The 22,078-nt window shown below is 38.2% G+C and overlaps 1 protein-coding gene across 1 annotated transcript in view; it reads left to right on the plus strand.

Moving 5' to 3' along the window:
* The first annotated feature begins 8,688 nt into the window (after positions 1-8,688).
* The window catches only part of Tspan13 (tetraspanin 13), a 30,410-nt gene continuing 17,020 nt past the window's right edge, over positions 8,689-22,078 (plus strand). The window contains exon 1 of the mRNA XM_047561451.1: positions 8,689-8,972. Coding sequence (XP_047417407.1) covers positions 8,910-8,972 — 63 coding nt within the window. The 5' untranslated portion in view covers positions 8,689-8,909. The remainder of the gene's footprint in view (positions 8,973-22,078) is intronic.

Genomic DNA, 22,078 nt, shown 5'->3' on the forward strand with positions numbered 1-22,078 from the left:
GCATTTTCTTTATCTGTTCATCCATTGCCCCATCACCTCTTCACACTACCTTCCCCAACATGTGTGACTCTCCCAACTTCAACGATCATCAATCCCTCACTTTTATTTATAATGCCACTTTTTAACATTCATCTGTCATTAAAGTTTATGTTTTTGAGCTTTATATAAATGGAAACATATAGACGTTTTTGAATTTCTGGTTTCTTTTACTCAAGTTCCTGTCTGTAAAACACAGCCAGGTATAAATATAGATAGAGATATTTTCTCCCTGTAGTGGGGATTGAAAACAGAAGCCCTCTACCACTGAGTTACACCCCAGCCTTTTAAATTTTAGTTTTTTAATTTTTAAATTATTTTTCATTTTTACAGACTGCATTTTGATGCATTGCACACAAATGGGGTACAACTTTTCATTTCTATGGTTGTACACAATGTAATTCACACCATTCGCGTAATCATACATATCCATAGGGTAATAACGTCTGTCTCATTCCACCATCTTTCATATCCCCACCCCCTCCTCCCCTCATTTCCCTCTATATAATCCAAAGTTTCTCCATTTTCTCTTACCCCCACCTACCCCCATTATGTTCAACATTCACTTATCGGAGAAAACATTCAGTCTTTGGTTTTAGGGAATTGGCGTATTTCACTTAGCATGATATTCTCCAATTCCATCCATTTACCTGCAAAGGACATAATTTTATTCTTTATGGTTGAATAATATTCCATTGTGTATATATATACCACAATTTCTTTATCCATTCATCTATTGAAGGGCATTGAGTTTGGTTCCACAATCTAGCTATTGTGAATTGAGCTGCTATAAACCTTGATGTAGTTGTATCACTGTAGTATGCTGATTTTAAGTTCTTTGGGTATAGGTCAAGGAGTGGGATAGCTGGGTCAAATGGTGGTTCCACTCCAAGCTTTCTAAGGAATCACCATACTGCTTTCCAGAGTGGCTGCACCAATTTGCAACCCCACCAGCAATGCATGAGTGTACCTTTTTCCCCACATCCATGCCAACACTTATTATTGCTTGTGTTCTTGATAATAGCCATTCCAATTGGAGTTAGATGAAATCTTAGGGTGATTTTAATTCACATTTCTCTAATTACTAGAGATGCAGAACACTGTTTCATATATTTGTTGATCACCTGTATATCTTCTTCTGTAAAGGGTCTGCCCAGTTCCTTAGCCCATTTATTGATTGGGTTCTTTGTATTTTTGGTGTAAAGTTTTTTAAGTTCTTTATAAACTTTGGAGATTAGTGCTCTGTCCGAAGTGTGTGTGTGGAAAAGATTTTCTCCCACTCTGTAGGCTCACTTTTCACATTATCGATTGTATCCTTTGCTGAGAAAAAGTTTTTTAGTTTGAATCCATCCTATTTATTAATTCTTGCTTTTATTTCTTGCACTCTGGGGGTCTTGTTAAGGAAGTCTGGTCCTAAGCCAACATGATGGAGGTTCAGGCCTACTTTTTCTTCTATTTGGTCAAGGGTCTCAGGTCTAATTCCTAGCTCCTTAGTCCATTTTGAGTTGAGTTTTGTACAGGGTGAGAGATAGGGGTTTAATTTCATTTTACTGCATATGGATTTCCCCTTTTGCCAGCACCATTTGTTGAAGAGGTTATCTTTTCTCCATTGTAAGTTTTTGGCACCTTTGTCTAGATTGAGATAGCTATAGTTATGTGGGTATGCCTCTGTGTCTTCTATCCTGTACCCTTGGTCTACCTATTTTGGTGCCAATACCATGCCATTTTTGTTACTATTTCTCTGTAGTGTAGTTTAAGATCTGGTATTGTGATACCTCCTGCATCACTCTTCCTGCCCAGGATTGCTTTGGCTATTCTGGGTCTTTTATTCTTCCAGATGAATTTCATGATTGCTTTCTCTATTTCTATGAGGTATGTCATTGTGATTTTAATTGGAATTGCATTGAATCTGTATAGCACTTTTGGTAGTATGGCCATTTTGACAATATTAATTCTGCCTATCCAAGAACATGGGAGATCTTTCCATCTTCTAAGGTTTTCTTTAATTTCTTTCTTTAGTGTTCTGTAGTTTTTATTGTAGAAGTCTGTCACCTCTTTTGTTGTATTAATTCCCAAATATTTTATTTTATTTTGAGACAGGGTCTCATTATGTTGCTGAGAGTCTTGCTAGGTTGCCCAAGCTGGCCTCAAACTTGCAATCCTCCTGCCTTAGTCTCTTGAGTAGCTGGCATTATAGGTGGGTCCACCATGCCTGGCTGACACAGCTATATTGTTGAAGTAGCTATATTTTATTGAGGAGATTTTCATTATGTAAATGATGATTTAGTTATCTGTTTTCTATTGTTGATGGGTATTTGAGTCATTTCCAGCTTGGAGGATTACCAACATACCAGGAGCTGAATCACACTGTATCAATCTCATTTTTACAACTCCTAAACTGTTCATAGAAAGGAGACAGAAAGATACATTTTTATAAAATGTAATAACACTTAATCACCCTTATAAATGCCAGGTTGACTTCCATTTCCTCAAACATAAGGACAGCATATTTAAGTAAATGCAGCTGGCCACCTTAATTGAACCTTCTCTAGTCATTTTTACCTATCACTCCCTCTGTGTGTTAGGCAGTGCTATTACCTTGCAGATATAAAACTCATACACATTTTTTGAAGTTGTGGTTGGATAAATAAATACAACAGCTATTGATCTGCAATAATCATAATGGAAACCAATGCAGGCCTCACAGTCCAAATAGGGTGGATTCGTAGAAAAGTCCTTAGGCATGATAGAATATTAAAAATATCAACAATCCATTCTAAGAAGTAATTGCATTGGTGCATTACTTGTATGAATAAAGAGTTGGAAGGGAGGATGTGGAGGAAAAAAGAGGCAAAAAGAAAATGTGTTAACAGGTAATTAAAACTGATTTTCTCCCCTCATGAAAGGTAGGTGAGAAGTGGTCAGGTTGGAATTGTCGGTTCATTAAACTAATTTTACCTTTTGGGTCCTGAAATTTCGTGTAAGCTCTGATAGCTAAATATGCCACTAAAATATTCATTAGGAAATTCAGAATTGAGATGCCCACATTACTTAACACTATTGTTACACATACGTGTAAGATTTAGTTCTACTGGCATTACACGGAGGGGCGGAAAAGCATTTGCAAATGACAGCAGGCCGGTAACAACAACAACAATAACAACAACAAAAAAATTCTACTTTAACTTGTGGTTGGAAGAAAAACATTTTTAAAATTGAGTTATGGTTTGAAGCTCTCTGGCATATGTCATGAAATATCCCTGCACGGCAAATGGGAGACGAATATTATTGTAGGGGCCAAAAATGTGTTGCATTTAATTGCCAAAGTCTGGTGAAACCTCAAAAAAGAATAGGATCACACAGAAAATAGAGCAAGAGATCAACATGGGAGGGTAGAGTCTACTGTTGATCTGCTTGTTGTCTTATTGTTGAGTGAGAAACTCCCTGCCCAGGCTTCGTTCAGTTCTAAAGATTGTAAATCATTACAAAGGAAATTTTTCTCAGGTCCCTCTTTTGTTTGGTTAGGACACAGAGGAATCATGGAGAAAAAAAAATTGTGATAAAAATTTTATTTGTCATTAGAAATGATTGAATCTCCATTCCACTTAGAACCACTGACATTTTAAAAATTGGTATTTAATTGATCTAGTAATAATATTTTATTGGCTATGGAAATATTGCAATGAGACTTAACTATAGCATGGTATATTAGAGGAAAAACAATTCGAAATTTATTGTATTGTTGATGTTTTATGTGACAACAAATTTTGTATGAACAATTTTATATTTATCTAATTTCATGTTCATATCTCTGGGAAGTCTGGAAAAGTGTTTTGGTAGAGTAGTTAACAGTGCTGTAGGTATTTAGGAGTAACTATTTTGCCAAGGATTTATGGAGCAATGTCAAATATGGAATTTGAATTATTTTAAAAAAATGTTGACCTTAAGTTTCAATAATGAGTTTAAAATTTTTGAGAAAATGTCAGGCCCAACCTAAACCATGAAGAGAGAGTTTTAAAGTAAGGATCATTTTGGGGTTTTGTTTTGTTTGACTTGTGGTGCTGGGAATCTTATGCAGAACCTTATGCATGCTAGATAAATAGGGATTATACAAATCTGAAATGGATTACCCAAAGTTAAAGAATTTCCTTCCCAGACAAAATGATGAGGACTGCAAAACTGAAAGATGGTTTGAAATATGACTGGAGAAATTGTTTGTAGGACATATGGGAAAAATGTAATTCAAATTATTTTTTCATAATTGAAGATGACCCCAGTGTCACGATCTGAAATCCATCACAGATTTGCAGTGATGTTTCTTGCCAGTAAAGAAGTATTGGTGCATGATCAGACAGGGTCAATCCAGGGAGGTGTGCAGGATTTTTGTGACATCCACCTTTGGCTCAGAGACTCCGCATTGGCTTTTGCAAAAGTCTGCTGTTATCAACAGCACAATACACAGACTGAGTACATTTTAACAAAAATAGGTTTATTTTGGCTCCTGGTTCTGGATGTGCAAGGAGGAGGGGATGTATCTGGTCACAGATATCTTGTTGGCAGAGTCCTAAGGAAGCACAGCATATCACATGTCAAGAGACTGAACGTGAACTTGCGCACCTGTCTCTTCATTTCTTTCCTCCCGCCACCCCGCCTTTTTTTTTTTTTTTTTTTTTTTTGGTACTGGGGATTGAACCCAGAAGCCCTTTACCACTGAGCCCTGACCCCAGCCTCTTATCTTGAGGTAGTCTCACTAAGTTGCCCACTTACCTCAAACTTACCATCCTCCTGCCTCAGCCTCCCAAGTTGCTGGGATTATAGGCATTCATCATCATGTCTGGCTTGGCTATCTATTCCCTTTTTTATAAGCCACAAGGATTCAATCATGGAGGTTCCACCCCAGGGAGTTTAAGCTTAATCACTTTCCAAAGACCCAGCACCATATACCACAGTTAGATTACGTTTCTACCTTCTTAATACCTCACAGTTGAAATTAAATTTCAACACATGAGGTCTTGGGGTGACACTAACCATATCCAAACCATAGCAGCCTTAGACAAATCTTAAAACTGCATTGCCAGCTGAAAGTCTTCCTTCTTCCTCTTTTTTTTTCTCCTTCCTCTCTTAACCCCTTTCTTTCCCTTCCTTTCTTCCCTTGCTCCTTCACAATTATCAGTCTTGCATTGTGGCATTCAGCTCTCCCAGTCTCCTGTAGCTCTCTCCCTATGTTCCCTCATAGGTATTTCTCCAAATAAATCTCTTATACATTTCACCCCTTCTTGGCATCTGACCCTCAGAAGATCTGGACTCATGCACAAGGATTTTCCTTTTGTTCTGACTCAGAAACATACTGAAAGGGGAAGAAGGAGGAGGAGGGAAACCAGGGGGGAAGAAGAGGGTGCAGGGGAGAAGAAGAATGAGAATGAGAGGGAGGAGTGCAGGGGTAGTGGGGAGAGGAGGAGAGGGTTCAGCAATCTCCTAAATTGTTCAAAATTCTACCTTTGGTTCCGAGTCAAATTTTTTTGTTTATCCAATTCTTTTAGAATTTTCTATTGTGTCTCAGAGAGTGTCTATAAAAGATAAATTAAGACTGAAATCAATATTTACCTCCAGAAAATGGCACACCTCTTATTTTGTTAGGCTGCTAGTGTGAGGACTTCAGTAGGTATATACTTAAGTTGAGCTGGGTCAGGATTTGTTATGGGTTTTATAGGTTGAGTCCATCACGGGCACCAAATGTTTTTGAAGGTATGAGCAGGACTTCTACAGGAAGGAGGTCGGTACACAAATCTCTTTGAGCTTTATATCCTGGCTACCAGGCTATCCTGGTCTTGGGAGTTCTCTACACTTTGTGACTGGTTGCTTGTTTGCAGGAGACTCCTGGCTTTCCAGTCATGTCCTTGACCTTCAGTACCTTGTGAAATCTCTCCCTACCCTGTTCTGTGTCCCAGTTATTGGGGGACTCTTGCATAGAGAGGTTTTCCTTTTCTGCTACTTGGATTAGGTAAAGACCCAGGTTGCTTTGTTGATTTTTTTTCATTCTTCCTGTCATGATCCTAGATTTTAGCCACCATTTTGTACTGGGGAAGGCCGTGCATCTTAAGATAGTAGGGGAGGGAGAATGTCTCTCAGTACTTAAGCCTGACCCCAGCCTGTTCTAGGTGAAGGCTCTTGGGGAACAGTTAGCAAGTAGTCGCAGATTCACTCTGTGGCCAGGGCTCCTTGGATTATAATCTGACACATGAGTTTACATATTTGAGCATTAAAAGGTGGTTAAATGTTTCACTAGTTTCTCCTGATCCTTCTCTAGGGCATTGTCTTCCTTCTTAGCTAATCTGCAAGGGATGGAAGAAATAGTGGGGTGTTTTTCTTCCTATCTACATCATGCACAACCATAGAAATGAAAAGATGTACCCCATTTGTGTACAATGAATCAAAATGCGGTCTGTAAAAAATAAAAAAAATTTAAAAAGTACAAAAGCAAAACGAAAAAAAAAAAAAGAAAAAAGAAAAAAGAAAAATGCAGAAAAATACAAAAAAAAAAAAATAGCTCATTACTTCCTGGATTATATTTCCTTTAGTTTCTCAGTTCTTTGATAGTTTTTTTTTAGTAACTATGATTTTTGTAGCTTATCTAACTTGCTTTTATTAAAGTGGGAGCAAATGTTCTTTTGAAAATGCCCAAATTGAAAAGAGAAATCCCATCATAGCTTTAGTTAGTTATTTATTTTGCTATTTGTATTCCTCAAAGGCCACAGGTCCCTTCAGATGCTTTCTACAATGCTTGTCTGGTTTCTGTAACTGTTTCCTTAAATTATCCCTCAGTCTCAGGGGTAATTATAAGTTTCAGCTCTTACTGGTCCTCATGGGCTGCTTCATCATACTTTGTTGGCTCCCTTTAACATTGTCCACAATTGTAACAATTATTTGAATGTGCCATCTGCCTCCCGGTGGGCTCTGGACTGATAGGTGGTACTTCTCTGAGAAAAAGAAAGTGATACAACCCCCCCAGAAGATAGTGAAGAGTACTACAAAGAAGGCAAAGAGAGTGTTGCCATAGTTGGTTGAATACTAATTTAAATTGGTAGTAATGTTCATGACATGCAGGAAAAGGAAAAGGATGAATAGATTTCCTGCCAACATTTCTTCTTTAGTAAACTTCTGGCTTTTAAAAAGGAAAGCTGAGTGTCAATGTACTGTTTGGATTTGAGGATTATATTCCAGATTAATTTTGGGAATATTTCTGGGTGTGCATAAAAGATTACAAAAGGTAAAGAATCAATGAGATCTTGGTGTGATGATGTTGGGGGTGGTAAGAGGAGACTAGAGGAGACAAATTATTTTCAGTGTGTTTTTGTTTGTTTTTGGAACCATCGATAGAACGGTTAACCACCTAGCCATATCCCACCCCTTTTTGTCTCACTAAACTGCTGAGGCTGGCTTTGAACTTTCCATCATTCTGCCTCAGCCCTCGCTGAGTTGCTGGAATTATAGACATGCCTCACCACACCTACCTGGCATAAATCAATATTGTAACACATGTAGCATTTGCATTTATATAACTTACTCTAAATGAAACTTTAGGTTCTATGTAAGTATTATCAATTCAAAAATCTCTTTATAAAACCTCTTTTAGGCAAAAGTACTATGAAACAATCAAACTTCTATTGGTTTAGCTAAATTCCTGGAACATGGTGTTTAAAACTATTAGACATAGCTGGTTGTGGTGGCCCAGGTCTGAGAGGCTTAGAGGTTGAGGATGGAGGAAAGTAAGTTCAAGGCCAGCCTGAGCAATGTATTAAAACAGTCTTAAACAAAACCAAAGAAAAAACAAAACCAAAACAGTCAACCCCCCCAAAACTGCCCCTGCTTGACACACTTTTAATACCTGAATTACAAGTGAGGAATTGAGGATTCAAGATGCATTTCTATAAGTAGACATGTAATAAAGTGATAATTAACTGAGGTGAAGACTTATTTAAAGGGTTTCACAATTCCTATTTGTGGAAAAAAAAAAAAAAAAGCTTACTGAAATTCAGGAAACGACCATAAAAATAACTGCTTTTGATTTTCTTTTGCATTCATGTACTCAGACTTTATTAGTATTTTGCAAATCCCTAAAGAATGTCTTTCTGACCTGACACTGGTCACAATTATAGGCCACATTCCTCACCTATTTTCTGAAAGAAAAAAAGACTTTACTTCTTCCTTTTATTCTTTCACTTATTTTTTTCCCTCTCATCTGTCCCCTCTTCATTCCTTCTTTTAAATCTTTCACATTCTTGCGTTCATTCTTTCATTCAAACAAGGCCAGGTGCTTAATTTTAAAAATCTCATTCAAAATGGTGCCACGTCACCGCCGGGTCCAAGAATCAAAAGGCGCTGTCATATTTCTCCCTGCCAGCGTGGATCTCTTCGAGCCCCACCCTCTGCTCCTCACCTGCTCCAAGGGAAAAGACCTGGAGGCCACGAGCTGGGGCCTCGGACTCTCTCCCCAGTGGCCCCCGCCCCTCTCTTCCTAGCCCGGGACCGCCCCTCCCCTCCCCTCCCCTCCCGGATCCCGGCTGGCCCAGCGCATTTATTTGCATATTTCTACCTTTGTTCCCGGTCGGCAGCCAATCAGCGCGCGGGGCGAGGCGGAGGTTCTGGGCGGGGCTCGGGCTCCCGCTGGAGCTGCGGCGGCCGCAGGTTCCAGAGCTGGTCTGTGCAGCCGCGGGCGTGCCGGGCACTGCAGCCCCAGTCCCTGGCCCCCAACCCGCGGTTGGCGCTGCTGTCTCGCCTCGGCCAGGCCCCAAAGGCAAGGACAAAGCGGCTGCCCGGAAAGCCCCGACAGAGTGGAATTTACCTGAAGCTGTGGGCAGACACAGGCTCCAAAGATGGTTTGCGGGGGCTTCGCGTGTTCCAAGAACTGCCTGTGCGCCCTCAACCTGCTCTACACGGTGAGTAGCCCCAGTCAGCCTGGGTGCTTTGCACCTGCTTGGGCGCCCCTGGTCTTCCCTGCCTGGCCATAGACTCGTTCGCTTCATCCCAGCCACCCCCCACTTCCCGTCTTCCCACGCTCTGCGCGCCCCCGGCCTAGCCATCAGTCCCTAGTCCGGACCGGGAGCCGGCCCTTGTCGCAGTCTCTTCCTTCAGCCTATTGTGAAGACGAGCTCTATCAGGCTAACTGGCCGCGTCTCTGCCACATTGCTCCACCCCGCCCCCTCACCCACCTCCTTGTTTTTCATACATTTAACTGGACCTCCCCACTTTTTCATCCGGATCCCTTGGCGGCTAGCTCCTGGCTTCCGAACCCATATGGAAGGGGATTGGAGGTGGGATAGCACCCGGGGTTTGAGGATAGTTTTGCAGAATAGCGTGGTCTGAAACTGGGGGCATATGGATGGTGTGTCTCTAGTTCAGTTCTGCGTGCTCCTGTAATTTGAATTGAAGCCACCGATTAGGTTATGAGGATATGCGCAGCTTCCGAAGTTTGGTGCTTACATAAAGGGTTGTCTTTTTGTTGATGTTATTGCCAGTTTTGCTCATACTTGATGGTTTTTCCATGTGGTCCCCACCCCTCCCCCGCTTATCAATATCCTAACTCCATTTTAAGCGAAGTCCTCCAGTAAATAAGCAAGCCTCCACCCAAGTCGTTTCTTCCCTGCCAACCAGCTTAGGCCTCTTAGTTTTAACGCTGCAGGCTATTTTGTGATATTAGAGGCGCAATTCTGGATGAACTAGAGGAAGACAAGTTGACGTTTATTGCATGCCTACCATATCCCAGGTTTCGCACATGATATTTATTCGACTTTCTGACAACCATCCGAAGTAAGGGGAGTTGTCTAATTTTTATACACAAGGTAACAGATCAAAAAGGATTTTAATAAGTTTTTATAGCTGGTAGGTAGTGAATCAGTAAAGGAACCTGCTGTGGAATCCAGATCTTTCTACAGGCTGACTCTACTGGGTGAAACTTCCTCTTCTGTCATCATCCTTCCATCATAGTCTTGCTCCCTTCTATAAATACACCTGGTGCTTTGCAACACCCACCCTGAAAACAAACCCAGCTCCCTTGCATTAGCAGAGAGCTAGGCATCTGTGCAAGCTTAGGTTACATCCTTGGAATAGAGGCTGCCTTGTGGTCACCAATACAGAGGCTGGGGTCATTTTACCATTACTGTTTTGTTTTGTTTTTTTGTTTGTTTGTTTTCCCTGTGAATATGAGGGTAAAGCTTGGGCAAAAACAGGCATACAGTATGCTTTTCCAGCTAGTTAGTAGGAATCTCCTCAACATGGTACTAATTGGTTGACTTGAGGAAAAAAACTAGAACATCTGATGATGCATCTGCTTGTAATTGTGGATTCATGTCGTTTTTTTATCAAAATAAACCTGTTTCCCCTGAGACATGCCTATCATTTATTAAACAAATGCTGATCAACTCTAAAGGTATTTATTTTCTTTTATTAGCATGAATGGTCTACTTCAAACTTCAAATTCTGTTTTGTGCTCTCTCGTTTTCTTCCCCTGTTGATGTTTCCGCCTGCTCACCAGACATTTAAATCTTACAGTATCTGCTTACACACAGTAGAATGTCTACACCACATACTTATTTGACTGAGGAGTTTATATAGATTGATGCATATATATGTGTGTGTATATATATATATATATATATATATAAGTTATTTTCATATATAGCACATCAGGACAGTGGGGAGATAGAAAGATTTAAAAAGGGATCTATTCTAAATTATTTACCTTCAAAGTATATTCTATTTTAATAGGTATGCAGTAAAACTTAATTGAACCCTGGTACCAAAAAAATGAATTGGAAATTCATGGGAATATAAAAATGGCTGGTTCTTTTAAACCCTAGACTTTTTAGGGAGACAAAGGGACATTTCTTAAAAGGAATTAGCGGCCACTTCTTATACTTTTGGAAATAGGCTAAAATAACTTTGTCAGTTTAAATTGGAGGTGAATGACAGACGAAGTTAAACTAGGTCTTAAATAGATGTGAGAAATGTTCCATGGCTATTATTTAGATTCTCTATCTGCCTGGTCTCTCCCTCAACATTTTAACACGAAAAAAATGTGAGGTGATTGGGTATAGGGTTGAACTTGGGGATTTAGGAGACATTTCTTTATAAAACACGAATAAAAGGATCCTTTGTAGGTTCTAATCCTGCCTTGGTAACTGCCTCTAAAATTATGTTCAAAGCTGCAGGATTAGGTTTGAGGTAATTTCTGAAAGTATTAATAAAACCAGGATTGTTTATGGACGTGGAAGGTGTAAAGGCCGTGGTCTGAGGCGTTATCTCTTGTGTGGAAGGCGCTGTTCTGAGGAACTGAGGACTCTCCAGCTGAACTCTATATCCTCAGGTAGGCTTCTGATGAAGCTGAGATTAGTGCTAGATTCATTATCAGCCCAGAAACAGGTCGCTAGAACAAGGTGGAATAAACATCCCCAAACTTGTCGTGAACACTTGATGACGTTGAAAAAGGCTAATGGTTGATGTTTTTAATTTTTTTTTTGGTCTTGGTTATTATAATTAAAGGAGATCCCTAGCACTGAACAACCATAAGTTAGTGTGGTATATGTAAATGATTTGTAAGTATAGAATACATAGCGAAAGCTACAGTCTCTTAATCCATCTTCATGGTGTAAGGAAAAGTGACTTGCTCCAAAACTTCAACATTTAAAGATAATTAAAGTTTCTTCATTCAACAAATATTATTTGAGTGCCTACTGTATGCCAGGCTTTATTCTCTGATTGGAAATATAGCAGCAAATCAAACATGACTTTAAAAATCAGCATTTTTTTTTGGGGGGGGGGGGTACTGGGGATCTAACTTAGGGATGCTTTATCATGGAGCTACATCCCATTTTTATTTTATTTTATTTATTTTTAAATTTTTTTTAGTTGTCAATGGACCTGTATTTAATTTATTTATTTATATGTGGTGCTGAGGATTGAACCCAGGGCATCACCTATGCCAGGCAACCCCTGTACCACTGAGTCACAACCCCAGCCCTCCTTTTTAATTTTTTATTATGAGATTTTCTCACTCAGTTGCTGAAGCTGGCCTTGAATTTAAGATTCTCCTGTCTCAGTCTCCTGAGCCACTAGGTTTACAGGCAGGTGCCACTGCCCCAGGCCAAATCTCTTTTGTGTATGTAAGGTCAAGAACTGTATTCAGTCCATGAACATTTGTCCTCTGTATGTTCTCTGCTAAAAACAGTGGGAAATAAATACAGATATGAATGCTTGTCTTGCAAAGACAGGGTCTAGTTTTGGAAATTGTTTATAAGGCTAGTTTAGGTGTCATAAAATTAAGGAATGGGGAAGATCTTTGCGGGATAGGAATAAAGGTGTGATTTAATTGGACAAATGTAGAATTAGTATATAGATCTCTTTGAGATTATTTAGGATATAAATAAAACTTGTTTGGGAAAATTATTTTAATAGTATGTTTTTATATGAATATTTTAGATTGAAAATATTTTGACAAATAGTGGAAAAGAACTTTTAAAAATTAAGTGGCTTTTTTTTTTTTTTTTTTGGTTGTTTGTTTTTCTCCCCGTGCTAGAGATCAAACCCAGGGCCTTGCACATGCTAGGCAAGTACTTCACCACTGAAGTACATCCCCAGCCCTATATCTTGAAGGAATATTCCTTGTACTTCTTAACCAGAGAAGAAAAATCTATTTAAAACAAAAAAAAAAAAAAAAAGAAAGAAAGAAAAGTAGTTGGATAGATGACTTTGTTAAATAGAACCAAATTGAAAAATATGACCAAAAATGTGTTTACTGTGTTGGGATCTTTAAGAGTTGAACTGACAGTTCATATGTGTGTGTGTGTGTGTGTGTGTGTGTGTGTGTGTGTGTGTAAATATATGTAAAATGTATGTGAAAAAATATAAAGACTAATGGTTTAATATGTGGGTTTTAATTAAGATGTAAGGAATAATCCAGTGGCAGGGACACACATCTGAAATCCCAGTGGCTCAGGGAGTTGAGTTGAGAAGATGGCAAACTCGAGACCAGCCTGGGCAGCTTATTTAGCAAGACCTGTCTCAAAATAAAAACAACTAAAAACGCTGAGGATGTAGTTGAGTAATAGTGCCTACTGGTTCAATCCCCAGTTTTGCCAAAACAAGAAGAAGAATGTGAGAAACAAAAAATAACTTAGGATTTCCTTTCACAAAGGAAATTTCAGAAGTTTATTTTTTGTGTGTTCGTTCTTCTAGACTAACTCCAGGTTTGTCTCTTTCTCCCCCTAAATCTTTGGTGGTTTTGAGAAAAATCCTCAGGTAGCATCAAAAATTATACTAATTTATATCAATTCTAAGACATTGGTTTACACTTTAACATTACTGAAATTGGGATACATTTTATAATAAAATGTGCTATGTTTTTCAGATTAAAAAAAGACTAATTTATGGAGGGAAAATCACCAGATTTATGAATAACTCAACTTTTCTAACTCCACCCCTAGACAAACAATTTTATTTCATCTTCAGTTTCTTCATGTATAAATTGGTAATATTTTCCATTCTCCCCTCTTGCAGTTGTAGTCAAAGTAAGATGTGTATAAATGCTTTGGATATATTACAGAAGTAAAATGAGTCATTACAGGTTCTGGTGGAAAAGGTTTTTAATTTTAGATTAATTTTAAATTTCTGAATTACAAACCAGCATGCTACAATAAAAAGAATTTCAAACTCTTGGGATTTTTTAACATGTACAACTTGCTGATAAGTCAACAGACTCCAGGAAGGGAAGAGTTCATATCCTCAAAATAAAATAAATCTTTCAGTTCTGAGAAAAAATTGATTGAGGTGTGGTAAGTATAAATTTGGAAGTGCAAGGTTTACATTTTAGATTTAATTTTGTGCATTTTTTTTTTTCCCCTGAGTCCCAATCTGGACACTAGAATGCTGGAAATTTTGTAATTTTTGTTCCATCTTAACTCAAATGAAAAAAATACCAGTACTTCAGCCAAAGAAAAAAAATGTACTTATTGCAGTTGTTTTCACATTACTGCATTTGACATTTTTCAAAATTCTGATCATTTTCTAAATTCTAGTTTAATATTTTTAATGATTAGATTTATAGCATTATCTGTCATTCAAACTCCTGAATAAATAAATAAATTTATTTGGTTCTGAATATTTATTTGCATTTTAAGTAAATTGATTCACTGTTTACAGAATGTGGAATTTTCAGAAGATATCATGTTGATATTTATAATCTGATTTTGTGCCAAATGTTTTCCTAAAATTTTCCACCTTTTGATTTAAAAATACAGTAACAAAAATGTCCTATTCATGCCATTTTTCATTTGAAATGAGCTTACTGACATGCACAGATTTTAACTACAGAATTATTAAAGACATTTCCAAAGAAAGAAACAATTAACTTTGGGGAAAATTCAGCCTATAGTTTAAAAGTGAGATTTGAACATCTTACTGTCCTAATTTATATGGAAGTCACTGTGACCTGAAGCGGGGGTCATCATTTCAAACACATTTGAGTTTTTGGTGAGGGCAGACTGGGTCTGTTCCATCTTCCTTCTAATATTCAGCTGAATTTACATAATTTTACCACAATATAAAAGAATCCAAATCCACTTTAAAAAATGTATGAAAACCCAGCCAGGCACCATGGCACACGCCTGTAATCCCAGCAGGTGGGGAGGCTGAGGCAGGAGGATTGTCTCAAAGCCGGTCTTGGCAACCTAGTGAGGCACTTAGCAACTCAGTCAGACTCTGTCTCTAATAAACTATTAAAAAAAAAGAGCTGGTGATGTGGTTCAGTGGTTAAGCATTCCTGAGTTCAATCCCCAGTGTCCCCCTGCCTCCAAAAAAGCATGAAAACCCTAGGAGAACAAATTCTTTAGCCCATTTGAGATTTTTCACCACCCTCTGACCTCCTATTTACATTGCTTTATGCTTGGATTGCCCACACAATTGTGCCCTTTCCTGCCTTGATGTTTTAGCTACTAATCCTAGACTCTTCTGTCAGGAAGAAGTCTTTATTTTTTTGGTACTAGGGAACTAACCCAAGGGTGTTTTACCACTGAGCCACATCCCCAACCCTTTCTATTTTTTACTTTTGAGACATTCTCACTAAATTGCTTTTGGCCTCGCTAAATTGCTGAGTCTGGCTTTGAACTTGTGATCCTCCTGCCTCAGCCTCCAGAATTGCTGGGATTATAGGCATGCAACACCACTCCATTTATTTTAAAATTTTCTCTGTACTACCTTGAGTGCTGTCCAGAGTAATTTGTGGAGACAGGGCATATGATTTTTCTTTCATGTTTCTTATCTATTTGAGGATTACAGTAAGAGCTGAGAACTGATATTGTCAGATTTTGTTTTACTCTGTTGTTGCTGTTGACTTACCGTTGCTGGATCTTATAGATAGATGTATTCCTGTCTTCTCAGTGAGACCCTTAGCTTCTGGTTGACATAAAGCATAACTTTCTCTGTGATCTATTTACCCCTTTGTTTGTATTGTTAAGCTTATAGTTATTTTTATTTTGAGGTAACATAGAGGTTATGTTTTCTAAATACTTAGTTGAATTTACAGAATTGGCTGCTCCTTTTCCAGCTATTGTTTACAGGAAAAAACTCACATCTGGAAAACTACCTTGTTCACACTGTGATCACTGGGAATGTAGCTCCATAGTATAGTTCTTGCCTATCATGTGCCCGACTTTGAGGTTCATCCCTAGCACTTGGGTGGGGGATGGAGAGGGAGTTAAATCCAGAAGCATAGCCAATTTACTTTTATTTTTTGTGGTGCTGGGTATTAAACCCAGCATCTTCTACATACTGGGCAGGTACTCTGTGCTGAGCTACATCCCTAACCCATGGCCTGACATTTTAAAGCATAAAAGTTAGCTGCAGATTAAACTTTAATTAAAATTTAATATTCTTTTTTTCTATCCACTGTAGAATGTAATTTTTCATGAAGTACTTTTTTGTTCCATTGTTGGACAACCTTTTAAACACCTCTGGGGATTTTCTGTGACCTTTCACATGAACAAATCTACATCTGGTATAGTTGTAAATTATACTATAACTATTTTGCTGGGGTTCTTTATATTGTGAGTCTAATATAAATGTATTATAAGATGAACCCAAGTCATTTTCTTTCTTTTATTCATTCCAAACATAAATATTAATTGAGCAACAATAGCCTAAAACAAACCAATATTCTTCTTCATGGAGCTTAATTATAGGGGCAGACAAAGTATAAGCAAATAAATAAGTAAATTACACATCATATTAGAACATGAAAAAGTGTCCTGGAGAAAAATGAAGCAGAATGTAGGGAATGAAGATGGTGGGAGAGTGGGGGTTGTTGAATAAGAAGGGGTACAGAGTTTTATCTATGATGGTTACAACTGGCTTGCTTGGGAAGACCACCTTGGAAGAAAGGCTTGAAAGAGATGAAGGATAAGTATCTTGGAAAAGTGTTTCAGGTAGAGGGACCAGCTTTTGAAAAAACCCTGATGGAGGAGTATTCCTGGTTTATGTAAGGGACAGAAGAGTCAGGTGTGGCTGGGACACCAACAAACAGTGCAGTGGCAGAACTGAGGTCAGAGATGTTAAGGGACCTAGATTATAAATGGTCTGAAGGGTAGTATAAGGACTTGAGCTTTTATACCAAATAAAATGGGGAGCCATTGGTGGATTTGGCCTGAGGGTTGATGGCATATATATATTTTACTAGGGATTCAACTCAGGGGTTCTTTATCACTGGGCTACATCCTTAGTCCTTTTAAATTTTTATTTTGAGATAGGCTCTCACTAAATTGCCCAGGCTGGCTTTGAACTTGAGATCCTCCTGCCTCAGCCTCCTGAGCTGATAGAATTATAGGCATGCCTTGCTATGATTTTTATGTAAAAGATTGTCTGCCCTTCTATTGAGAATTGTATTAGAGGGTCCAGGCTGAAGCAGTACAACTAATTAGAAGGATATCGATATAATTTAGGCCTGAGATGATAGAGAGTTGGACCAGTATGTCAACAATGAAAATAAAAGAAATAGATTCTGGGACTCATTTTATGGTTAAGCCAACAAGATTTCCTGATGGATAGGAAATGGGGTGGGAGAGAAAGGGATGAGTTGCAGATTACACGAGATTATGACCCAAGCAGCTGGCAGGATGGATATACCATAAACTGGGACAGGGAAAGCTATGGGTGAAGCAGGATTTGGGATGAAAATCAGGGGTTCAGTATTAGATTTTTTGCCATTAGGCACCCAGGTGGAGATGTCAGGTGTCACAGACTAACAACATTGGTATTCAGGGGAGAGGGTGTCAGGAGATTTAAATTTAGAGAGTTGTTAGCATAGAAAATGTTATTTACAGAGCTGAGAGTGGATGAAATCAACAAGTTAGTGAGGTTAGATAGAAAAGGGCAGACATGGATTGAAGCAGCGAAGTTCGTCCACTAAGAAGTCTAGGAGACAAAGCAAGTTCTGTGAAGGAGTGGGGGAAGGAATAACTAACTGGTCATGTGAGAGGAAAACCTGGTCGGGTTTGGTGTCCTGGACACCAAGTACAAACTGAGTTAAGAAGATGGGATTGAACATGTGTGTCAAGTGCTGCTACTGAGACTTAATTCTTGAATTTAGCAATAAAGTCATTGGAAAGAGCAGGTACCAGTTTTATTTTTCTTGAGATAACTATAAGCCTGTCAACAGTAAGGACCTGTGTCTCAATCGTTCTCGCCTTCCTTTGTGCACTACACAGTCGTGGCATATGGTTGGCATTTAGTTAATTGAATGCAGGAATCAGTGCATGGTTGTTCTGCCCATAACTTCACTTCTTGTCATTTAGAACTGCTCCAGAGAAGGAAGGGTAGGATAGGATTGAAACTTGCTTGCCAGCTGTGGGTGCCATTGCAAACTAGTTATCCCTGGAGAATGACAAGTCAGGGTCTCTCACTTTCAGTTCCCTTTATGTAATTTCTTTTCAAGAGTTATTATATGCTTCATATTTTCTGTCTAGTAAGAATAAAACCAATGGTACTATGGAGAACCATAAGGAAAAAAAAATATGTCCAAGAGCACTTTGGGCTTTTTGTATGATTTTTTTAAAGACATTTTTTTTAAAAAAAATGTTTTTTGTATGGTTTGAAGAATTAAAAACAATGGAAGAACTGAGGTTTTGGCTTTAACACTGTCTATTTAGCAATATCTGGATTATTAATAGAGTTTTCACATTTCCCTCCAGATGTTTGGAATCATAGAAACACATGCTTGATCTCTGAATTGCTTTTTAGTTTAAAACATTTCAAAGTTCAGGAAACAGTTCAGTTTTCAAGTGTGTTTCCTTATAAAGGTAAAACATGGAGGAAGGTGGTCTGAGACTTTTCTTCCTATGTCAGTGCATACTGTGTTACATTTTGGTGGTACAGTTCTTCTTTAATAATGATATGATTTTTCTTGCCTTTTACTACCAACATAACTTTTCTTTTGCTTTATTGCTAACATTTTTGAATAATTACAACATCTGATCCAGTGTTATCAAATGTTTTAAGTTCTTTTAGCCTCAGAGCAAGTTACTTACTCTAGTAGAATTTTTGTGCTAAAATATTCAAATCTGTTTTTTCATCTTATTCTTGAAATGTGGATATTTGATGAAAGAATGAAAATCACTTTTATGGGTTATATAGACTAAGTATAACCTGGAACATCATTAGACTGAATTTCTTCCCCCCAGATATTGTATAGGTTGGTCAATAAGCATTTGCCCGTCTTTAACGTGTAATGAGCCATATCAAGAGCCCTTTCATTCAATATGTTTTGAGCACCTCTTCAGTAATAGGCACTTAGCCAGGTGCTAGAAATATAAGATCAACGTGTGCCTTGACTGAATGGCACTCTATGTAGAGGGCCCCTTAAAAGAATTCAAAGTACAGGGGTGGGGATTAGTGGCTAACAAATTACCTCCAGGGGTAATCCAGGCCTTTCACATCCTGAAATTTAAGAGCCCTATGTAGACTTTATCCTAAAACAAGAAACAAAGGACAGCCAGCTGGAGAATGACCTAATTGGATCAGCTTTAAACAAAGACCACCATGTTAGTGTCTTAGTTTGTTTGCTGCTGCTAGAACAGAACATCACGGACTGGGTACTTTATAAAGAAAAGAAATTTATTTCTCACAATTCTGGAGGTTGGAAGGTTCGGGCTTGAGGGGGAACATCTGGTGAGGGTCTTCTTGCAGCATTGTAATATGGAGGAAGTCATCACATGACCAGAGAGTGGGTGTATTGGTCCCTTCCTCCTCTTAAATGTTTTTTTTTTTTTTTTTTCTTTCTTTCTTTCTTTTTTTGCAGAACTGGGGATTGAACCCAGGGGTGCTCTACCACTGAGCTATATCCCCAGTCTTTTTTCTTTTTTTTAAATTTAAGACAGAGTTTTACTAATTTGATGAGGTTTACCTTGAGATCTTCCTGCTTCAGCCTCCCAAACCATGATACCTGGCTCTTCTTATAAAGTTTCTAACCCCCACACCTGAAGAATTCATCTAATCCTAATTACCTCCCCAAATTTCCACTTACAAATATCACCAGCATATGGATTTGAAAATTAAGTTTCTAACATTCAAGCTTTGGGAGGACACGTTCAAGACAGCAATAGGAAGATTTCAGTTGCAGGAAATAGGTGCCCAGCTATACCACTGCTTAAAATGGTCAAGTGTATCATTTCCATTGAGAAAGAGGTGAGAAAGTAAGCAATCCCAGACAAGGTACACAATCCAAGCATGTTGTCATGTACCCAGTCTCCATTTGTATACCTGGTATGTGACTTTCTTCTAGGCACCAGAATTTGTTCATGCCAGAAGAAAGATGATGCTGTAAAATGCTTTTCCTTCTGAGGTTTTGTCTTTTGCTAGGTTAGGGTGGGGGGGTGGCAGATTTATTGAGGTATTAGTGACCATGCCTTTTTACAGTGTAGCATTTGATAAGTTTTGGTATTTGTGTACATCTGTGACTCCACACTATGTTCAAGACCTCGAACATATCCATCATCCCCAGAAGTCTCCTCATCCTTTTTTGTAACTCGTCTGTTTTCTCACCATACCTACAGATTTGGAACTGACCTACTCAGAAGTAAAATTAGGATGGAGCTAAATTTAGTAAGCCTAGGGATGGTGTTTGGAGAAAAAAATATGGCCTAGTACTGTGGCTCTTTAACACCTTTTTTTGACTTTGGATTAAAAAACTTTAGAGAGGTCTTCTATAAACATTTTTAAAAAGTTTTTTTTTTTTTAAATTGACACACAGCAATTGTACATATTCAATGTGCTACAGTGTGGCATTTCAGTTCATCTATATACAATGTGTGATGTTCAGAGAAATTGACATCATCACCTCAGACATACATTATTTCATTTGGGCTGTGAATATTCAGAATCCTCAACAAGCTTTCATTTAATTGTTGTCAACCATAGCTACCCTACTGTGCTGTGAAGCATTAAACATTATTCGCCCTACCCACCTGTACTCCTGGCCCATTAATCGTCTCTATAGTCCTCTCCCTTCCCCCATTCGACCCTCTTCCCAGGCTGTGGTAATCGCTCTTTTCTACCTCAGCAAAAAAGCAAAGCACGAGGATAAGAAAGATATGTGTTAGGCAGCAGAAGCAACACATGTCCACCACAAAGATTGATCTTCGGGGCAGCAGTTGTTTGGTTCTTAATTCTAGAATATTCTAGCAATTTCTTCTTTATTTGAAAGTGTCATAGTTTAACATTTCAATACTTAATGCTTGATTATAAAGAACATCATGCACATACACACACATATATACACATATATAAATATATTTTTAGTAGCATTGCATGTATCAATCCAAAAGGGGTGTAAACACATGTTGATTAGTTTTAAGCATTTCTGTTTACTGGCGTGACCTCAGAGATAAGGTCTCTTCATCCTAAGGAGAATTTCTTCTTCCCTGACTCTAGGTAGCCCAGTGTGTGCTCTTGTGCTTGTCTGTGAATGTAAGTGTATGTGGCAGAATTTTTCATTCAGATAAAAGAAAAATAAAAAGCACAACAAGGGTAAGTTAGCATTTGGTAGCTAACTAATGGAAAGGTCATATGAGAAGAGGGACTTGTTCTTTTACACATTACTATGTAGTCAAATCTCATAGGAAGTAAATTAAGAAGATCTATTCAAATGGCAAAACAAGAACTGCAAATTCTTATACAATGTAATGGTATCTTTGATATTAAGTGTTAAATATTCCTTAAGTACATTACTGGGCACTATGATATAGTCCTAGGTGGAGGGGAAAATGCACCAAACAGGAAGTTTGCTACAATTCTATCACTACATCATTTGGATGTCACCTTGCTACTGTGATGTTCTCATCTCCAAAATGAAGGGGCTACATTAAAATGACTGACCAGGTACCTTTGTGCCCTGGGGTTCTGTGGTTTTTGTGCTGTCTTGTAAGCCTGGCTGAGGATCTCTATATCCCTTGCATGAGACCCTCCTATTTATTCACCTTCAGAATCTACTCATGCGTGAGCTGGTAGTCTTGCTGCTGCTACCTCTTTGGGATTTGCTTGGTGCAGCCATAACAATTTGACATATTTTTATAATCTTGCTGTGGTGTGCCTTTTCCATTACAGGTCTTTTAACTCTCTCTTAAAGCTCTTTTTATATGGCCAACTTTTCTTTGTTCTAAAGAGAAAACAGGAAAGGTCGGTGCTTCCTGCTCATAAAAACATCGCTATCAAGGAGTTAACAGATCCATAATCTGTTTTTATCAGCATTCTGTCTCCCAAAGGAAGGAAACTATTTGTCATGGGTCTAAATTTACTTTCTATTACAATTGGTTTCATAAGGAAACTGTTATTATAATTGAACAAAGGATTCTTTGCAGTTCCTTTGTCTACTAAGTTATAGTGACAAGCTTAGACTTTTTAATTATGCAGTTAGAATTAATTTTATTGGAATCAATAATTTTTAGATCACTAGTTTGTAAGACTTCTTATAATCTCTTTAAAATTGCAAACCAACAATAACATG

Source organism: Sciurus carolinensis, chromosome 8 (genome assembly GCF_902686445.1).
Source record: "Sciurus carolinensis chromosome 8, mSciCar1.2, whole genome shotgun sequence".
Taxonomy (NCBI): Eukaryota; Metazoa; Chordata; class Mammalia; order Rodentia; family Sciuridae; genus Sciurus; species Sciurus carolinensis.